The 20248-nt window shown below is 40.7% G+C and overlaps 1 protein-coding gene across 1 annotated transcript in view; it reads right to left on the bottom strand.

Annotated features, from left to right (window-relative positions):
- The window catches only part of kitlga (kit ligand a), a 42439-nt gene extending 23089 nt beyond the window's left edge, over nt 1–19350 (bottom strand). Inside the window, exon 1 of the mRNA XM_032545881.1 lies at nt 19033–19350. Coding sequence (XP_032401772.1) covers nt 19033–19047 — 15 coding nt within the window. The 5' untranslated portion in view covers nt 19048–19350. The remainder of the gene's footprint in view (nt 1–19032) is intronic.
- Between the last annotated feature and the right edge of the window lie 898 nt (nt 19351–20248).

Genomic DNA, 20248 nt, shown 5'->3' with positions numbered 1-20248 from the left:
AAACTGTAATATTTGGCTACTTAATGAGATTTACCAGGTCAAAACAACAAAAGTATTCTCATGACTATTTGTCACAAATCGTTTTTCTCAACTCAGATTTCTTGAAGGACAAGCCAAATGTAACTGTTGAGCCGTTTGCCTCATGTCCAGATTTAATTAAATCTTTGGTTGTTTAAGAAAAATGCTACATACATCAAATATTTTTACTTTCTTATCTAATGCCTTGAAATTGGGCCTCTGTCTCTTTAAGAAACTCCTGCTCTTTCTGAAACGTTGCCTTCAGGAAGTCATCACAACATTTCTTCTCTATTAACCCTTTAATAAAGTGTTCACCAGCGTTGCAGTGAGAAGTCGTTTGTACGAGGAGCACATGTGCAGTTCTGCCCGGTGGTCGATTATTGCTGCTGGCTAGTCTGAAGGAGCTGAGTGGAGGAGTAAAACAGGGAATCGCTGCCCTGTAAGGCAGAAGCTTGGAAACTTCAGCTCCGTGGAGGAGCCTCGTCCTCGAAGGCGAAGCTAGATCCATCCAGGCGTTTTGCACAGGCTGAATGGTTGCCACGGGAGATTAAAGGATTTCTCAAACATCCTTGAAAGAATCAAAGCAAAATTCCAGGTAGGTTGATGTGGCGGGAATAACATTAGAGCATGACGTAAAGTTCAAAAAAGTCAATTTTGCATAATAATACTGAGACTTTGTGAAAAGTGGGGAAAGTCAAACATGTTTGCCATACCAGATTTTTTTTTTTGTCAGACTTCTAATCTCTGAAAATTGATTCCACACTTTACAGACGGCGTTGGAACCCCTAAGGGACATATGTGATGTTATGTTTTCTAAGCATGTCTGTGAAGTTAACGGCCTGTGAATATTTTTGAAATATGCAAGACATTTCTCGAAAGTCTCACAACTTTGCTTTCGTGAGTTTAAAGGACGTTCTTCTGAAAGGACAAACAACTGCAACATCTAATCTCCCCCGTTCTTGCTGTGACTATGAAATTGGAGTTGTTTGGATAAAATATCAGCCGTTTGTCTCCCACTGCAGCTAAATTGGATAGTTTGTAATGTCTCGATGCAGTCTACTGTGCTGACAGCACACTGAGAAAACCTTGTCTTACTGTGAGCTCTAGCTTGCCTCAACAAGGAAGGAGATGGGAAAACATCTTGGTTAAATTATAACCATCTAAAACAAACAGCGTTTCCTTCTGAAAGCTCCAAAAGACACTCGTGGCCTGCAAACAAAGCCCATGCCAAACACATCAAGCTACAGGCGGGGCTTTGGTGAGAAAATCGCTTTGACTTGTCGTCACTGGCTTTGCCGGTATCTCCCCAACATCCTGTTACTCATATTGCGATATCAAAAACACGCCTATATCCCCAAACAGAACGCTCACACTGGCCCAAGATGTTCCCTTTAAGAGGATAAAGCCAATTCAGCAACTCCTGTTGTCACACAAACAACATATTGTCCGATCCAGACGTACCCCTCCGTGAGAACGCCCGTCCATCATCGCGAGACGAATTAGAGTTGTGGAGGCGTTGCCGCGCGAAGCCCGACATCTCCGAAGCGGAGGACAAGGGTCCTCATCTCGTTTTTCACCGCCACTTTGAAGTTGAGGTGCCATTGAGCTGAACGAGGCTCTCCAGACCGCCGGCCTCACGGCCCTCTCCGCATAATCTGATAAATGTGAGGCGCAGGCCCTCACATGGCTTTAGTCCACTGCTTTGTCAGAGAGAGGGATGTTTTTTATCTTAATCTTCTGCTCACATCAATATTGAGAATTTTGCTGCGAGGCCTCACTTCCCATGTTTCATAATGAGGATTAGTGCCGAGAGAAAAACCAAGCTGCCATTGTTGTCCAGCTGTCCCGGAGCCGATCCTGGCTATGACACCGGGCAGCTGGGATTCTGAGTGGAGGTGATGTTTTTCTTTCATCTTGCCTCTCTCTGACATAACATGCTTAAGAAGTTGATTCCCTTGGAAAATACTGTCAGAATCTGTCAGAATCACAGTCAATATTTAACGTGTTACTGAATAAACCGCACAAAGGAACCAAACGTCTTATCTAACACATCCTTTCAGCGGTTAAACAGCAAAAGCATGCAGGCTCTATTTGAATGCTAGAGACTGCAAAAGCATGTCAAAGAAAATAATAGAAAAAAAAATAAACCCTAGCGACTCTAGATCACTTAGTTTGTGTAGAAATTGAGTTAGCAGCCAAGAAAATTCACTTTGGTCCTAATGCTGTCTGCATGAGGTGCACTTAGAGGAGCCACATTAACACAATCAGCAGCTAGGTGATAGGACAGAGACCTGAGGCATGTCAGGGGCAACCTAAACAGGACTAGTCATGTTATCTTGTCATATCCTCGGGAGGTAAATAAAGTACTTTTCAAAAGTTAGAGACTGATAGACTTAAGTCAGAAAAAACCTTCTTGTTTCATCTATTCACTGAATGCATCAAAACTAATCTTTAATGCATCAACAAACACCAGGCGCTATTGTTGTACTTCTATAAGCTTGACAAAAATCAAGTAAAGCTTGGGCACCTATACTTTGGCAAATCCCATAATTTCCCACTGACGTGTAATCCCATAAATGAGTAAGTCGTTGGGGGGGAAGATGGAGTACCCAGAGAGAACCCAGGCGTCCACAGGGAATAATAAACACAATGCCAATTGTGTTTATTATTCATTTTACATTATCTTTAAAATTCCTAATTTCACCTTTTCAACCATTTGTAAGAAGATTTGTTGCAGTTTTTTCTTTACGTTTGACCAACGTAGTCAACTTATTGTTTTTTGTCAGTTTCAGTTTCTTTATTATTTATTTCACATTGGCTATCCTACTCTGAATTGCACTGACTGAACAAATGAGTTGTTTTCGCATGTTGTGTTGTTTTCATGTGTTTCACCATGCTTGTGAAGCTGTCGGTGTGTTTAAGCGCACACCGAAAAATAGAATGCTGCAATTCAGTACATTTATATCTGTGTTTAAGAAAAGAAACAATTTAAGTCGACTCAGTTCTGTTTCTCTGCATCGGCCCGGTATCAGCCTATACTGGTGTTGGAAGTGGTAAAAGTTGGATCAGTGAGTCCCTAGGTTACATCAAATAATGTGATTAGTGAATCATTGCTGCGACGCATGAGCTCTGTCAATGGTGCGCATGTAACCCTGGGAGATGTTGTGCTAATGTGGTGGACTTTTTTCACATGTCCCAAGAGTCAGCCCGGTTCATCTGGTGATAAAGTTGCACATTCTACCCTGTTGAATGCATTGCTAGGTGAGCATACTTTACTGGTCATTGAACAGGAAGGAAATACCAGTATGAAAGGGTAATTGGAGGAACGCATTATCTGTAATAATGTGACACAAATATTTACTACCTAATCAGTTTGACTGAACCAAAAAAAAGGTATAAAATCAAGTCCAAGCTCAGATACCAATCACATCTTTTTTGGCAGAGTTCTTGCTCTCCACACTAATGATTAACAGCCACCATGTAGTCAAGGAACTTTCACGACAAAGTTAACAAGCTGTGAATCGAAGGGGAAGCAATAAAACTTCCCCCTCCTCGGATGCGGGGAAGTTTGATCTGATTGATCCAAGTTTGATCTAATTTTTGATCAGATAAAAATGAGATAATATGACCGTTGTGGCTGCCATGGAAGATGTTGACTTCTAAAATGGATCATGTATCACAAACATGGACTAATAAAGAAATTAAAAAGTGTGCGCAGGGTTCAAACCTAACACGGAGAGAGTTACCGCCTGCTCTCCTCCGCTGAGGAACAACACACGCATGAGTCAATATGACTGAAAAATACAAACAAACAAACAAAAAAAAAACACAAAAAAACTGATTAGACAAATTCCTTCCGCTGGCATCCCGGAACCCGCCCTGCGCTCTCCGCCCTGCTGCAAAAATTTATTACCACCACAGGAACACAACGAGGCTGCTGAGATCAATCAATTCACCACGGCAACAACGCGCAAGCTGTCCACACATAACTCCAGCTAATGAGGCGTCGTTTAGAGATATGGCTCATCTAATCTAACGTGAAAATAATTTGCTTTGCTGCGTTTGTAGCTCAGCGTAAACTGTAGTGGATAACGGAACGGTGCGTAACAAGACAAAGTTTCATCACGAGTAGCTAGGAGATAGACTGCTGTGTGTTGAACAAATTATTCCAAGGATCAGTATGTACTAAACATGTCCATTTAGTTTAATGATGTCCGTGTGTCAGAGATCTGGTGTAGATTAGTGATTAGTGTTTTTAGTGCCAAAAGGACACATTTGAGTGCTGCTAAGAGAACAGGAAAAGACACACAAAAAAAAAACGATTCAGAAGCCTGGAACTTCTGTGGAGCTCACAAAACCTGCCTTGTACGGAAATAACGCTTTTAAACAACTTCTGAAGAAATATCTTTAACAGCACAGGGACCAGTACCTTTAAATAGGTACTGCAGCTAGCAGTTCCATTTACTGCCTTGCAGCATTGAAAGCTCTGACTGCAGTTTGTGCCGGTTCTTTTGTTGCAGATGGGTTGGAGAGAATCCGTGAACAGCAGTTCTTTTTTTTTTTTTTGTAGTCTTGCCACATACTTAATTGGATTCAGAACTTGGACTTTCTAACACACGATTTTATCAAAAATCATTCTATTGTCTCTGCGTGCAGAGACGTTATCTTGCTGGAAGTTGAGGCTCCGCCCCTTCTCAGGTCTTCAGATGATCTTATCTTTAGCGTCTTTTACCAGATTCTCTATGGCAGCAGAGGAAACGCGAGTCAGCACCAGGCTCCCAGCACATGTTCAGGGTGGTGTGCATGTTAGCATTGTGAATGAAGCCCAAAAAGTTTCATTTTGGTTTCATCTGACAGCAAGACCCTAAGGCAAACACTGCATGGGGCTTTTGAAGTATTTCTTTTAAAGCTGCAGCATGTAACTTTTATAGAGAAAAAAATATTGTTTTCTATTTGTTGAAACTTCCATCATGTTATGACAGTTTATAATCTGTGAAGAAAACAGAGCCCCTCTACTTTCGCCCAGTGTGAACTAGAAAAGCCAATCAGAGGAGGGTCTTAGCGCTGTCAGTCACTCTCCGTGTGGTGCTGCTCATCCCCTTGTATTTCCTTTCCCCAATTCTCTCTGCTGCACTGTAGTTAGCAGTAGTGAATGCAAGCCTAGTTAGCACAGCAACTAATAACAGCAGATAAATGGTTTTCATGTAACGGTACGTTGTTTCTCCACCATTAGCACATTTAGCAGCGAATACACGAGGATGACTGACAGTGCCAAGACCTGCCTCCTGGCTCTGATTGGTTGTAGCTGGTCACCAATAGACGCACTGGTAGGAGGTTGATCTTTTCACGGATTGTGTGCCTCATTCAAAAATACGTAAGAAACATTTGATTTTATAAATGTAATATTCTACAGCATTAACAATGACTTTCTTTAAGTCCTTTTTCCATAAGGACTATATTTGTAGAGTGCAGAACATACATAAAAGCTCATATTCAAACGTAAGACATGTGGCATAAATTCTTTAATTCAGCCATTAAAAAGGCAGCAGTATATAAACACAAAGAGTCACAGTTATGAGTTATTGGATGTGCAATGAGGAACTTTAGCTCCTGCTGATTAAATCAGTGTACAAAAGAAAACAAAATTATAGAATACATGTCAGATTTGACATATTCTAATGTAGCCTTGGCATGTAGCCTCTCTCTAGGCCGTCTCTAAGCATATTCGGAAAACAAGAAGCTTTTTTTTTGTTTGTTTTACTGCTTGAAAATTCAAAGCACATGTTGCCGAGAAAAACGGGACAAAAAAAAAAAAAAGACCTCTCAAGTGTCTGATGAAAGCTGAACCTCCATCTATTCTTGGTTTTATGATGGAAACACAACTAAGAAAACAAAGTGGAAAAGAAAATCCAAATGTGTTCCGTGTAGCCAGCGTACATGTATTTATTTATTTTTTTGTTTGTTATCTTTCACAGCCTGATTCAGAACGACGCTCTGCTATTAATTTTTTTTTTCCTTTTAAAAGAAATCCGAGCATGTTTACAGGTTGACATGCTGAAGAACAGATATATCCTGTATCTGAGATTTCCCCAGTTGAGGTAGAACTTTAGTTCCTTCTTTATCTTATGTTATTTTTTTTATTTCTGCTACAGAGAAGCCATTTTTCATATACACTGTGTGACACAAATCTGGATTCACGATCTAGCCTTTGTGTAAGGCCATCCATAATTTCACTGAAATAAATGGCTGCATGTTCGATGTACATGTTGACTTGAACTACGGACGCCGTGACTGCGATGCTATTGTCCCGCTGGCTTCCAGCAGGAAATCTCATCTCAAGGCTGAGGGAACAAAACATGACAGTGGGAGGATTACGATGAACTTTTTGATGATAGCACGCTCTCTGCCTTGTTTTCCTTGGAACGGAAACGTGTCTTAGTGTTTTATGATCCTCTTACAGTCCCTTTACATAGGCGCAAGAGTTACTGTATCAACAAACAGGGGGACAGGACCGATCTGGTTAATATGCACTGAACTGCCGCAGTGGGAATTTGTCTTGGCCAACGAGGAAGAGAGAGAGTTGTGAAACTGCTCGCCATCAGATTCCCTCCCGCACAGATCGCCTGCCAAGATTTCACCTTGACAAGTTCTCACCTGACGGCTCAGCTGAAATCCTTTCTTGTCTAACCTGAGAGATCATTAAGATTTCCCCTTTCGACACCAAGGTACGTTCCCTTTGGGGAGCGAAATAGCAACTGAAAACCGTTGACACCATCTGATTCATCCTCAGACTCGCACGGCTGGTTTATGATCACAATCTGCAGGGTTTTTTTTTTCAATATTAGCATAGTTGAAACCTAATTTATTGTCATGTGGCCCACTCTGTTGACTCAGAGAGGAAAAAAAGCAGCACTAGTGAACAACACATGTCTAACTGCAATGGGCTTAAGGGGGGCAAGAAAGAGAAAGTGTCACCCACAGTGTTCTGCCCTTTAATTAGTTGCAAAATAGTTTTTTAGTGTTAATTTTGTGACAGTACATTGAGTCTTTTCTTTTGAAGGTCATGTCAGGGACGGGACAGGAAATCAGCCGCTTCGTTTAGTTTTAGCGAAGAGGTGCATCAGCTTTTCTTTTGTGCCAACAGCATCACCGTCTGTAAGTTTTCATTCTATATTCTTGAGTAGATTTCATTTAATATCGTATTCGTTAAGGATGCGTGAAGCAAACGTGGAATTTGATAGCTGCACAGCGCTTCTGGGTTCATGTTGATTCGTTTTGGGCATAGTTTTATAATTTTCTTTGTTTAACTTTTTTCTAATGCTAATGAATTCAACGCAGCTATTGTTTTTTTATTTATGTGTCACAGTTTACTCCATGTTACACGTGTACTTGGGTCACCAAAGTAAAGTGGAGGCAAAGAATCTACATCCTGACTCATTCAACGGCTTGCTGCTAAATTGTGTTAAGACACACACAGGGAGAGCAGCACACACAGAATGAGAAACGGGGTGGACCGTTTTGGTTTCTGGTTTACGCCATCTTTAGCAAGTCGAGACTTGGAGAACTGGTCTTACTTTCCACTACAAATGTGAGCAAAACTTCTTTGACATTCCGCTGTCAAAAAAAACAAAAGCATTTTTCAATTTTTGTGTTTCCAAGAAGCGCAATTAAAAATCTCGCCCGAATAAGCTTGGTCACGCGATAAGTCATTAAAAGAGGCGCCATCGTCCTCGACCACTTCCTGTCGTCTTCTTTGTCGTGACGTCTGGTTGTTGATCACACGACTCGTGTGACGTGAAAAGAAAAGCGTAAATATTGAATAAATATTTTCGCACCTAACATCTGACTGCATAAAAAGTTGGAATTGCATCTGGGTTTTTTTTTTCTAATTAGTGGTGTTTTAAATCCTTCAAGCTGGCCCCGGTGTTACAATTCCAGCTTGTTCCAACCAGCAGACAAAACAGATTCCTTTATGCCTCCATCGGTTCAACTGGCAGAAAATTGCGAGAGCAAAAAAATGTTGTCACATAAAGTAAATGAGATGCACTTGTCATTAGTTTAAGATGTATTAAATCTGCTGTTGTTGCAGAGGTAAATATGTAATGTTTTGATTTTTAATCCTGTTGTCTTATGATAATGAGAAGAAGACTGTTTTGTTTTTTGGGGGGGGTTTTTTGGCCTTGGCCAACAGTCTCCTGTGAATGAAGCCTAAGGCTGTTAATTTGGGCCTGAAGTTACAAAGCTGTCGTCGGCAAACTTCAGGCGATATTTTCTTTCACGTACATTTCGGCAAAAAGTTTCTCTGCTGCTGAAAGATGCTTGGAAGTGATGCTGATTCATAAATCCAGAAATAAATTGCAATTGACAGGCACTGAAACCACAGAGAGCAGGTTTAGTTTGCAATGCTGCATGTCAGGCTCAAAGCAGTGTCAACCTGACAAATAAAAACCATGCGTGTTATTTAGAAAAGTTTCCTGAGCCCCACAAATCAGTAGCATTTTTAATTTTTCTTTTTTTTTTTTTGCATGGCTTTTTACCCAGGGCGCCACTAATATTTAAAGCTACAGTATGCATCTTTGTTACATATTTGACAAAACTGTCACAGATAATCTGTGAAAAGTGGAGGGACCTGAGTGGATGAGAAGGTGCATGCCAGAGTGATTGACAGCGCTAAGACCCGCCTCCTGGATCTGATTGGTTGTTTCTAAATAGTTTCTAAAATTTTTTCCCCCCAGATCATCTGTCTCACACCATACTGTAACGACATAGTCTCACCAAGTATGTAAAAAATATATTTTTTATATAAAAGTTACATGCTGTAGCTTTAAATGACTATTTCTCTGCTTTTTAAGGAATCTGAAAGGCATTCAGTCAAACCTGTTCAATTATAAAATACCTGGACAATTCAAATTTATATTGAGGTGTTCCACACTAAACGGTTTCGGATTCATTACTTTTTAAAATTTCATTTATAAAAACGCAGAAGCCAAACCATACCTGTACCTTTTCACATCAAGACAACTTTAGATTGAGACAAGCGTAGATGATGACACACAGCATCCAGACTTTTAATAGGCAGAAGAACGCATCCGTAAAAAGAGATAATAGCAACTGCCTAAGGCTCATTTAAAAGCAGAAATGACTTTCATGCAACAGCTAACAAATTCTGACTTGTGGCTCCAGTGGCCTTTTGCCTTTCCAGTCTCGAAGGCAAAACTGATCATGGGGGGACTGCAGCCTCCGGCAGCCTGCTCAGAGTCAGACGCACACTCGGACTTCACAGAGATGGAGAGCACGTACGCAGGATGAGTCCTAGCTTGTAAAAATGTCTTAGCCGTCCTTCGCGCCTGACACGCACCAGGCTTCTGGTAATCACATCACTTAAGGCAGCTTGTCAGTTTCACAGAGCTGATTCCCCTGATAGAATCCCTGAACTGACCAGCACAGTACACACTCTGTCTGGTTTGAATAAGATTATTCAGCGTTTGAGAAACAAGGAGATAAATCATGCATTCCTTTCCGCAGCTATCATCAGCATCACTCAGTAATGCGCTTTCCCATAGTCTAAATCCCCCCAAAGCTTCCCTACTAATTCATAAAACGATGTTTGAAGTAGATAGACTTTGGTCTCGATGGGGATGTTAGCATCAGTTTTGTCAGTCATGAGGTTTTCTTTATTCTTTATGTCCAGATTCCAAATTTTATTCACTAGACACGGCTTCGGAATTTGTCAGGATGTCTCAAAATGGATAAGGCCGCTGGTTTCACGAAAACCTCCTTTTGCACAGCGCAGTGAGATTTTTGCATTTCTAATTTGATCCATGCAATAAAAAAAAGTTGAAATGTCAGTCGTTTCCCAAATCCAAATTGTGTTTACAATTTGCGGCAGTTTAGACTCAGTTCAGATATTTGCACATTTTTTTTTGCACCCAAAAAAAAAGAGAAAAGCATTGAAAAAATATTTTTTAAAAATGTTCAAATGGAGTAAAGATTTTACAAAGCTGTAATTGTTCAGTTTAAAGTAATTCAGTTTAGGCTTCATCAGGCTGATGTTTTAGATTTAACTTGAAGTAACAGTAACAACGCTCATTAAGTCGAAGTGAAATAACATAACATCATTAGACAACAATGATGTATAACAATAACACGTTCCAACCAGCTGTGTTTTCATCCACCATATAACTGCTCAAGTTGACATTTTGAACGTAAATTAGCTTAATGGAAACTTGTTTTCTGCTGAAAAGTTGTGTTGAGGTATTTTTTTTTTTTGACCATATTGAAATAGTTATAATTAGCAAAATTGCAAAGGAAACACTTTATGAGCCAAATGACCAACAACTAGCTGTTACTGGCTCTTACTACAGAGAATTAGACTACAGGAAGTAGTTGAAGGACGATGACGTGGTGTGATTTTTAAATTACTTTAATTGCCTTCATTTAATGGAAACACCGCAATTGCACATTTTGCACTCGCTTGAAATGGAAAGCGGCGCACTCCTTGTTGACTAGATGTACTAATAAGTAACAGAGAACTTGTTTGAGGAGGAACTGTCAAATATTATTTTTTTTCTTTCTTTTGACCACCCACTAACACAGTAGTGCCCTGGGCTAAAGGCCAAGCATTGTATAAAAATCTGTAACTGGGTTAAACTCAATGCCCTGTGAAGACAGCTGCTCTGAAGAATCTGATGTCCCCAACTGTAAACAATCAAAACAGGATAAAAAAAAAACAAAAAAACACACTTCAATGTTTTCTGCACTTTGCATCAGTGTGTCTTTTGTTCCTTAACAAGTTGAGGAAACAAATCACCACTTCTGTTAATAATGACAGAGTCTGCATTCGCTTTTAGCGCAGCAACAGTTGTTGTTCATTAATCAAAAGCAATCCGTAACCATTTGAGTCTATTAGACATTAGAAAACAGCGTGAAAAGCCAGCAGTTCTCACAGTGACTTGTAGATCATCACCCCCAACCCAGACATATTTCACTCGCTGTGACAGAAAACAGAACGAAGCCAGAACATCTTGTCTGAGAAACTACACTCTGCAGAGTTTTTCTTTCCGAGTGTTCCAAAGCAATAATGTTTTTAAATTGTTTAAGTCAAATTGTTGCTGGCCCTGAGAAAATAATGGCAACGACTTCAAAATCGTCTCCCAGACCTTCCATCAACCTCCCACTCTCACTCTAACAACAGATCTGTCATCTGGGGTCTGGTGCTGCTCTGAATCTCCATAACTGCCCTGATTTCCGGCACTAATCTTTCCATCCACACAGATCATAAAGGACTGTGCCTGTTGCCAAGACGATAACTCAAATCTAGTAATAGTAAGTTTCCAATATTGTTAAACAAGTAATCTACAGCTTTAAGTGAGTAGAGTAGTACTTTAACATGTAGCCCTACACCATGTTCCTTCGTCTCACATGTGAAAGGAAAACACCCATCAGGTCATCTGATACACTTTGGTACATGAGTTCAAGAGGCGATCACGCTGGTTTTACATTTCAGACAGGAGAGAACCCAACAAAGCTTCACACCACGCAGATATCGCTGGCAAACAGCATAAATGTCTGACTTTTTCCTTGCATCTGTTTATTAGTGTCATCAAAGACAGTGGGCTTTCTCTTCCCCAACATCTAGAAAAAAATTATTTGCCGTCCTTACATTTCATTATTTTATTTTTCTCATTTTCAGTTTTTTTGGCTCAAAATTATGTTACACATTGAAAAGGACGTTGAAACAACCAGACACTGGATGAGGATGAGAATGAAAAAGATTCAGTCAATCAAACTTCTGCAGGACTTTTAACTCAACATGCTTTACAGTGTTGCTCTTCTTCTTAGAGTAATGGAGTCGAAACAAGCTTGATACTTGATCAGTGATCAAATGATCAGCCAATGCCGGTAAGAGACTGATGAGAGAGACAACCAATCAGATCTTATGGCAACTCAGCTCTGCAGGAGCACCCCATTGGATTCATTTTTGCATTGACTGGTCATTAGCGTGGCATTGATGTGTTAAGGTTTGTAAGCAGCCTGTCGTGTCCAGTCACTCTTCTACAGTCCTAGTAGAAGGTCAATGATCTGGCTTGGCAATTTCCAGTTTTGCGATAACTATGCGAGGCATGTTTCAGTTACCAGTACCAAGGTGTACCAAGGTTTTTCAAAACTTAGGGTTCCACAAACACTAACATTTTCAATCTCCCAAAGGTTTGGAGTTCTTTAAATGAGATGCCCGACAAAATGCCAGAGTACAGTTGCATGTGCGACAGAGTAAGGCCTGAGCCTTACCCTTCAGTCTACTCTGTTGTCCACTCCACTACATCGTCGCTGATTTTATCATCTGTATCCTTCGCTGAACGATGTGTTGGTACTCTCTGTGGACGGTCACATGGACAGATTTTCGACCCGTGTACAGTACACGATGATACCCTCATTCAGAGGGTGGCGCCAATCACATAACGGATACTATAAGTCATGGGTCAGACCATGAGTAGGAGATTAACAACAACAAAGCTTTATTTTGAAGGAATTGAGTGAAGAGCTTAATTTTGAATCAATTAGTAACTGCATTGATATCCAGGTGAGAAATCCCTTGACCCTTTCTTGTTGTCTCTTTTCTTCTAAGTTTTCTCAGAATAACCAGAGTACAAATCATCCCATTGTCGCCCTCTAAGAGGCTGCAGTGTCAGCTGAATGTCACTGATTGAAGTGTGATCGTTCACCAGAGCTGAAAATAACAGGGGGGCCTTCTTACCCATGAGGTCCAAGTGGCTTGGCTTTTGATTTGCCCCTTCCACACCTCTGCGCACTGTGGTGAACTGACTGGAGGAAGTCTCAAATACTTTTGCCTCTTGCACATGGTTACAGATATTTCTGGTTGCAACAAACGAAAGGAGCACCAGCCATCATTCCTGTTGAGGTAATGCTGTTTTCAGACTGAAGTTGGCAAACTGAGTGGTATGTCAATTAACCAGCTGGCTGCAGGCTCTTGGTTCACCTCCAGGGTTGTTTTTTTTTTTTTTTTGTTGCTTTTTATAGAGCTAAACAAAAGAGGTGAAATACTGTACTCTAAATGTACTTCATATTTAGTGCATTGTATTTTTAGTCAGCATTTTTGCTTAATTCTACATATTATAAAACATATAACTAAAGAACTCTCACATAAAAATTTGTTCCAACTCTAATGATTGCTGCTGTTCTGTTTTGAATAAAACCTATCAGATTATTTTAGACTTTTCTTGTACATTTTTGCATAAACACCTTAAAACCATTTGTATTCAAGGTTATCATAGCTTGAGTATTTCACACAGAGCCATGGGAGTTACAGATGTGTAGGCAGAAGTCTCTGGTTGTTTCGCTGTCTGAAATCAAAAGTCTCCTCAAAATCAAACTGTTGTTTTTCCAGCACTATAAAACCAGTCTTAAGGTTTTGATTCCAGTAGGAGGACATATGACACTCGATCGAGTGGCGGAGATGGATCTAATTAACCACAGGGCGAAAAAAAAAAACACAAAACAAAAAACATGAGGATTATATTTTAGCTGGTTTAGAGACGGGAGTAGTGAGAAAAATCTGATAAATTAACACTCCTCCCTAGCATGACCTATTTTATTGTTGCTTCACAACAAGAGAACAACAGGAATTGCCAGTGTTCTGGGGTCATTTATTGGCTCCAGACTTGGCTCCAGGACCATAAATCATCTCTGATGTTCACTGAGATAATTAACCAGGAATGGGGAAGGAAGGAGTGTGACTCGGATGGGACACGCTTAAAGTCATGGGGATCCAGTTGAAGGGACTAGACTTTTAAACCCACGGCACCGAGACCCTCCAGCTCCCGCTGTGCCATTTCATGCCGTTATGCTAATCTGATTAGCGACGTAGCAAATTCGCTCGCATATGATTAGCAGTAGGTGTGACTCGAGCACATCATTGCTGCATTTGCTGCGGTGCCCAGCCGTCTGCGTGCTTCCGGAAAGGTGTGGCCGCATGGATCCAATGACGCAGCGCTCCATGTTTCTCCTTCTCTTCCCTCCCTGGCCCTTTTGATCTGCACGTCCAAAGCAAGCATGTACATTTCCCGCTGCGCAGTATAAGAGTGATGTTTTCTTCAAAGATCCTGATGTTAAGTGTTTTTTTTTTCTTAGCAGGCCAGGGGGCAGCAACAATAAAGAGGTAAACTGAACCCCGGATTGCGTTTGCAGCAGAGTTTGACGATTTGCAGTTTTTTAAGAGTCTGGCCATTTGTGCTTTTGAATCACTGTTGTGTGATACTATACGTCTAATAAGCAATATTAGCTTGTTCAGAAGTCAGGATATCTGCTAGTGCAGAGCTTGCAGTCAGCTGCTTTACACGTCAGCTGCTCGTACTCTCATAGCGCTGCTTTAGGAAGAGTGATAACTTTAGTTTTTCAACCGTTGACTTCGCAAACAGCTGAATTTGGTTTTCTGTTAAGGAGGAAAAAAGCAAACCACTCTTTCTAACCAGACACATGTTGGAGAAATATCAAGTAATTTCCAGAACTTTCTTTTGCCTCTCGCCAAACCAAAGCCGTTTTGAAGCTTCTTAAAGCCCAGACAGTCCCTCCAGGGTTTCGTAATTGTTTTCTGATTTCTTTGCAAACAAAATCACAGATTTTGTGGCACTACATTAGCAATATCTGCAAGGGATTTTACAATGTTTTTTCCCCCCAATAACCCATACCAAAGGTACCATATAGCAAAGTGTAAAACATAATGCTCCTCTCCACTCTCGTGGAGAACAGAATGATACAGATTTGTGTATGACATTAAACTTTTTCTTACTCGCCACATCGATCACGGACTGAGTCAGCAGTCTAGTAAAAGTAAGAGCTACTGTCACCTGCAGACAGGAGTAGCACCGACATAAACTCATTGTTTTTGACCATTTTTATGAAAAAATTCGCAACAATCTCACAATTACCCAGTAAAGCACACAAAAAGGAATCCAAATGCCCAGGTAGGACATAAAAAAATACAACCTAAATGAAGATTTTTATTTTTTTATTATCATTACCATTCTCTATTAGACACATTTCAATAACAGTTGTTTGAACCACAGTTTTAAATTAAAAACCAAAATGATTTGGTTGAATTTGACACTGAAACAAAGTAGTTAAAGTTGTTGGAATGTAACCATGATTGAACAATACATATGCATGCTATCATGCTTGAGTTGAATTTTAGTCATTCTAATGGCTGATATTGAAAACCGTCAAAACACATTTTTATTGTGCTTTACTGTTGTTGTTTTTTTTTGCTAAAAAAAAAAAACAGTTTTGAGAAACTCTGTTTGTATGTAAACTCACTCTGCCAATCCAATTTCTACCACCTATGAGCGACATAGCCTGAGCACGTCAAACATTTGATCCACAAAAACATTTTTAATGAATCTGAATACAAGTGTAAGTTTCTAACCCATCCCTATTGTCTGCTAGGTAATGTTTCCTAGTATCCATACACCTACAATTGACTGATTTCATATGTAAGCCCATTTTGTTATGATCCATGCAAAAGCTGGTGTCCCTGTCGAAAACACTGATAATGGTGGCATGAGTCTAAAGGCGTGCCGTAACTGAAACTGAAGATGCACATCCATAATAGAAAGATATAGATACACGTTTCAGATCTTATTTATACCGTGTTCTTTGAAAGGATTCAAACAGAAAGGCCCTTTGTTTTATGCCACAATGTGGTTTTTTTTCTGATGGAGAAAATATTTACTTTTCAACAGCAACAACTTAGACATTTCTGTTAAGATTTATGGTAACAAAAATGTATATAGAAGGGCGTGCCGTGGTGGCGTTAGCGGTTAGCGCGACCCGTATTTGGAGGCCTTGAGTCCTCGACGCGGCCGTCGCGGGTTCGACTCCCGGACCCGACGACATTTGCCGCATGTCTTCCCCCCTCTCCTTCCCTGTTTCCTGTCAGCCTACTATCACATAAGGGACACTAGAGCCCACAAAAAGACCCCCTGGAGGGGTAAAAAAAAAAAAAATGTATATAGAAAATGTTAATATATTAGTTAAGTGATACTGGCCCCAATGTCAAACAAATATGGGACAGAAACATGGATGATCTGTAAATAGATCAATAGTTTTATTGGGCAGAAATGACAAAGAACAAAACGACGTCAGTTCTCAGACAAATCCACACCAGACAAATTCAAAGAGTCATGGAGCCACTTTCAGTAAAATCAAACCACATGGTGTTAATGTGAGCAAAAAGAAAAAAAAGCAATAAAGTAAAAGCTCCTTAAACACATAACGCAGTGATAAGTTAAGGATAATTACTGTTAGGGTTTCCTTTTGTGAGATGTTATTCTTCTCAGCATCAAGCCGACGTTATCTAGACCCCTCGTCTGAAAATATGTCAGTTGATCTGACGACAGAACATGAGCTGGAGGACAGTAAAGGTGGGCTGGATTCACCCAAACGGGACGTTTTGAGTTTTCACGGCCGTAGGAGTTGCCCTGCGCGGGAGAGGAGCGTTCGATGAGGATGTACGGTTTTGTTTATTTTTTTCCTCAGTGTGGTTGGCGAGGGGCTGTAGAACACGTACTGATGGGGGAAACGAAGACTGACATAAAAACAAAGCAGCCTCAGCACGCTGAGGGGTGAAGCTGAACAGCCTGCATCACTTAAAGCACTGAACAGTGATTACTATTTCATTCTGGTTCACAATTTCAGGTGTCCTATGTAAACTGAGGAACATCATTTACCCTAGACTTTCCAAATCCTGAAACTTACGTAGATAGTTTGAATATGTGTCAAGTCTGTTTTGATACACCAAGAATGCAGCTCTTTTTTAAAAAAAATAAAATAAAAATCTAAGAAAGGGAAGGAAATATGTCAGACGCTAGAGAAGCAAGCAGCACAGTGGTCCATGCATGCTTTAGTAATTTGATTTTCTCCTCAAAAGTCAAAACAGTGAAAGTGATTTGGCTTATTTTTAAAAAGAAAATATTGCATTAAGACACAGGATGGTTTTCTTTTTTTTCAGAAAAAAAAAGTGGATGAGGAGAAATGCACGTCTGCAACTTCATCAAAACACGGTTTTAAGACTTTTTACTATTTTAAAATTGTAGCATTCATATGCGCCGTATTCATGACCTCTCATTCACACCATGCCTCCACCCCCATCAACATAATTAAACTCCTGAGAGAGATTTATCTTATTTTATTTTATCTTTTAAAATCCGGCCACCCATCTGTCTGAAAACCTTTTGCTGGCGGCTCCGGGCCCTACAGACGTGATATGTCTTTGCAAGCCGTTCACAACCCAAAAACATAAAAAAAATAAATAAATAATAAAAAATCCCAGTCTGGCCGCAGGCTTCAGGAAACTGGCGCTCCCTACTGGTGCCAAATGTTCTGTGAAGGTGTGAAGTGGTCCCGTCCCGGGCACCTGTGGCAACGCGGGCCGCCGAAAGCACATAAATAACTCGACTTGGATTTGGACTTAGATTACCATCCACAGACCTGAGAACAGTAGGAGTCCGGGCATCATTTCATGAGAGACTTGACATATAAGTCTAGTAAATGTGTATACTGTATACTAAGGTTGATGGAGATTGATTGATTGTTTCTCCAGGCGGGTCGTGGTTCCGCGGCCCTTCATGGGCGCATAAATTCCGGATGAAAGGTGTCCGTCCGTCCGCACTCACACAGATAACGCCTGACCCGCAACGCAAATCATAAAGTGAGAGCTGGAACGTAACACCGGCAGCAGGGATTCCTTCACAACACTTTCCCTCATCCCCTTTCTGCACTCACACAGTACGCTCCTCTCTGCCTGCAGCAACGAGCTCGACGTCCTTTAAAATAGGTTGTTTTTTTTTTGTTTTTTTTTTTTCAAACAAACAAAAAGAAGAAGAAAAGAAAATAAGAAAATCTGATTAATGGGATTTAGTGCGCGCGGCCTGGCTGCCGAAAGTCTGGTTTTAGTTTGACTTCCAGTGGGAATATTTCAACTGCATTACTCCAGTAAACACGAGGCGCTGACGATCGAAAGTTTACGCATTTTTAAAAAAAATTTTAATAGATCTAAAACGTGAAAACAGATACAAATTGCATTAAACAGGGCGATTTATCTTCTTTGCCTGCACTTGAAAAAAGTGATCATATTTATTACTTTTCTTAAAATGCCTTTGACATAATAATAATAATAATAATAATAATAATAATAATAATAAATACGAAGCTTGCGCATGTTTGAGTCCAGCCACAAACATGAAGGTGTCACCGCTTCTGTTGCCTGTCAACCCGTAACTCCCCCCCCCCCCCGGGGTAACAGAAGCGGGTTGAGGGAAAACCGGAGGCGCCGCTGCGCACCAACCCCGGGAGGAGAGAAAAGACGCGTATTAGTTTCAGGTCTTCGCGTCCCTGTGTTTTGAACCTAGGGAGCGGGATAGGTGACGAATCAATTTGCACTGGAAAAAACAAACAAACAAACAAACAAACAAAACACGCCTCAACGTATTACGTTTCAGACGTGTGAATTCAGGAGCAGGACTCTTGGGACGGGTGGCGACCCGGGGCGCAAATAGTACTTAGATGTTTCCGACTGGCGCAAATAAACTGACAGGGATCATTCCGGTCTACAAGTGAAAAGGGGAAGAGAGTTTAGTCTGCATGCTTAGAGGAAAAACCAAGTAAATAAACGAGGTTTGCCACTTTGCCTCCACATGACAGCCCAGTAGCCTAATAAGACTTCTGTTAAAGTCAACCAAGGCGGTTTGATCCCTTCCTCGGCTTTATCCCGTCCACTCAGCGAGCCAGTCAGCTCACTCTGATTGAAGTGAACTGTTTCAGAATCCGGTGAGGGGAAAGGAAACGTGTTCAACGGAGAACGGCATTCTTGCATCCGGATCGTATGCCGTTTATATCCGCCGCTACGTGAATTGCTTATTTCCTCCATGCAGCTTCTTGCAACCACACACACTCCCCCCATATGAAAAAAACAAAACAAAACAAAAGTACAAATCAACTTACTTTTGACTTCTTCATATGGAACGGCAAGAGGTAAATCCAGTGTGCGCGAAAGCCTATTTTATTTTACTTCTACGATGAGGAAAGGGGTTTTCATCATCCTTTGTGCACATATCCAATGCCTAAGTCAGAGGTATCCAAACAGAGGAGAAAAAAAGCCCCGAGGAAAGTGACCACGGCGAAATAATAATAATAAAATCTAATTCAATCTTTGCACCCCGTATGCTCGTGCAATGTGAAGCACACACAGCCCGCTCGTTCTAGGCTACAACATAGATCTAGATACTGAGAGGAGCAGCGCGCAACAGCACAGAAGAGGGAGGGAGTTCAGCCTTTATGATGCGTAAAATCAGCAAGAGCCGCCCTACGACGGGGCCGCCTTCACTTCTCCCGGCTGCCAGTGGCAAACAGATGGCAGACGGAGAAACAGGGTTGCTCAACGCAGATGGGTTTCTGCCGATGTCAAAATTCATTTTTACAGGTGCGAGTAAACAACGACGCTGAAGTCATCGAGGACCGGAGGTCGGGCAAGCCAGATGGGCCGCGATTAGCGTGAATGGTGCGCAATGAATGATTCCGAGGATTAATGAGTCAAACTGTGTGTCACAGGCTTTCATACAAATCACGGCCTAAAGCATCCAGAAACTTCGTGTGACTCAAATAGCCAACTGTGAGGCTCCCATGCTGGTAACAGTTACCTTTAAGTTCAAAGAGTTTCCCCACAAACACAAGGTGCAGCTCAGTGTGTGAAACTTTGTTGCTACACACGGATTTATGCGCGTCAAAGTTTTTATTTCTACAAAACCTCGAGGTATTGAGAGCGCAGCATTGACTTTCTACGTTTAGGCTGATAAAAAAAAAAAGAGTTATTGTCAAATTTATTTACAAAGCACTTTTAAAAACAGGTTTAAAAACTGCACCAAATGAGATGGTGGAAAGAGAAAAATAATAATACATTATATATATATATATATATATATATATATATATATATATATATATATATATATATATATATATATATATATATATATCCGTCCAAAAGTATAAGGGCTCAAAATACCTCGAAGTCTCCAGTATCAGTCCACCAACCAAACTGATGTTGAACTGACTTCTTCCTCTAATGTAGAGGCATACCTCCAGTCACTTTTATTTTTTATTAATTTTTTTTTGTAAATGATGTGCAACATTTTCTATTACGCCCTGCTCTTTTTGGAGT

Source organism: Xiphophorus hellerii, chromosome 2 (genome assembly GCF_003331165.1).
Source record: "Xiphophorus hellerii strain 12219 chromosome 2, Xiphophorus_hellerii-4.1, whole genome shotgun sequence".
Lineage (NCBI taxonomy): Eukaryota > Metazoa > Chordata > Actinopteri > Cyprinodontiformes > Poeciliidae > Xiphophorus > Xiphophorus hellerii.
Note: the sequence above shows the minus strand (reverse complement) of the source record. Positions and strands in the feature narration are given on the sequence as shown.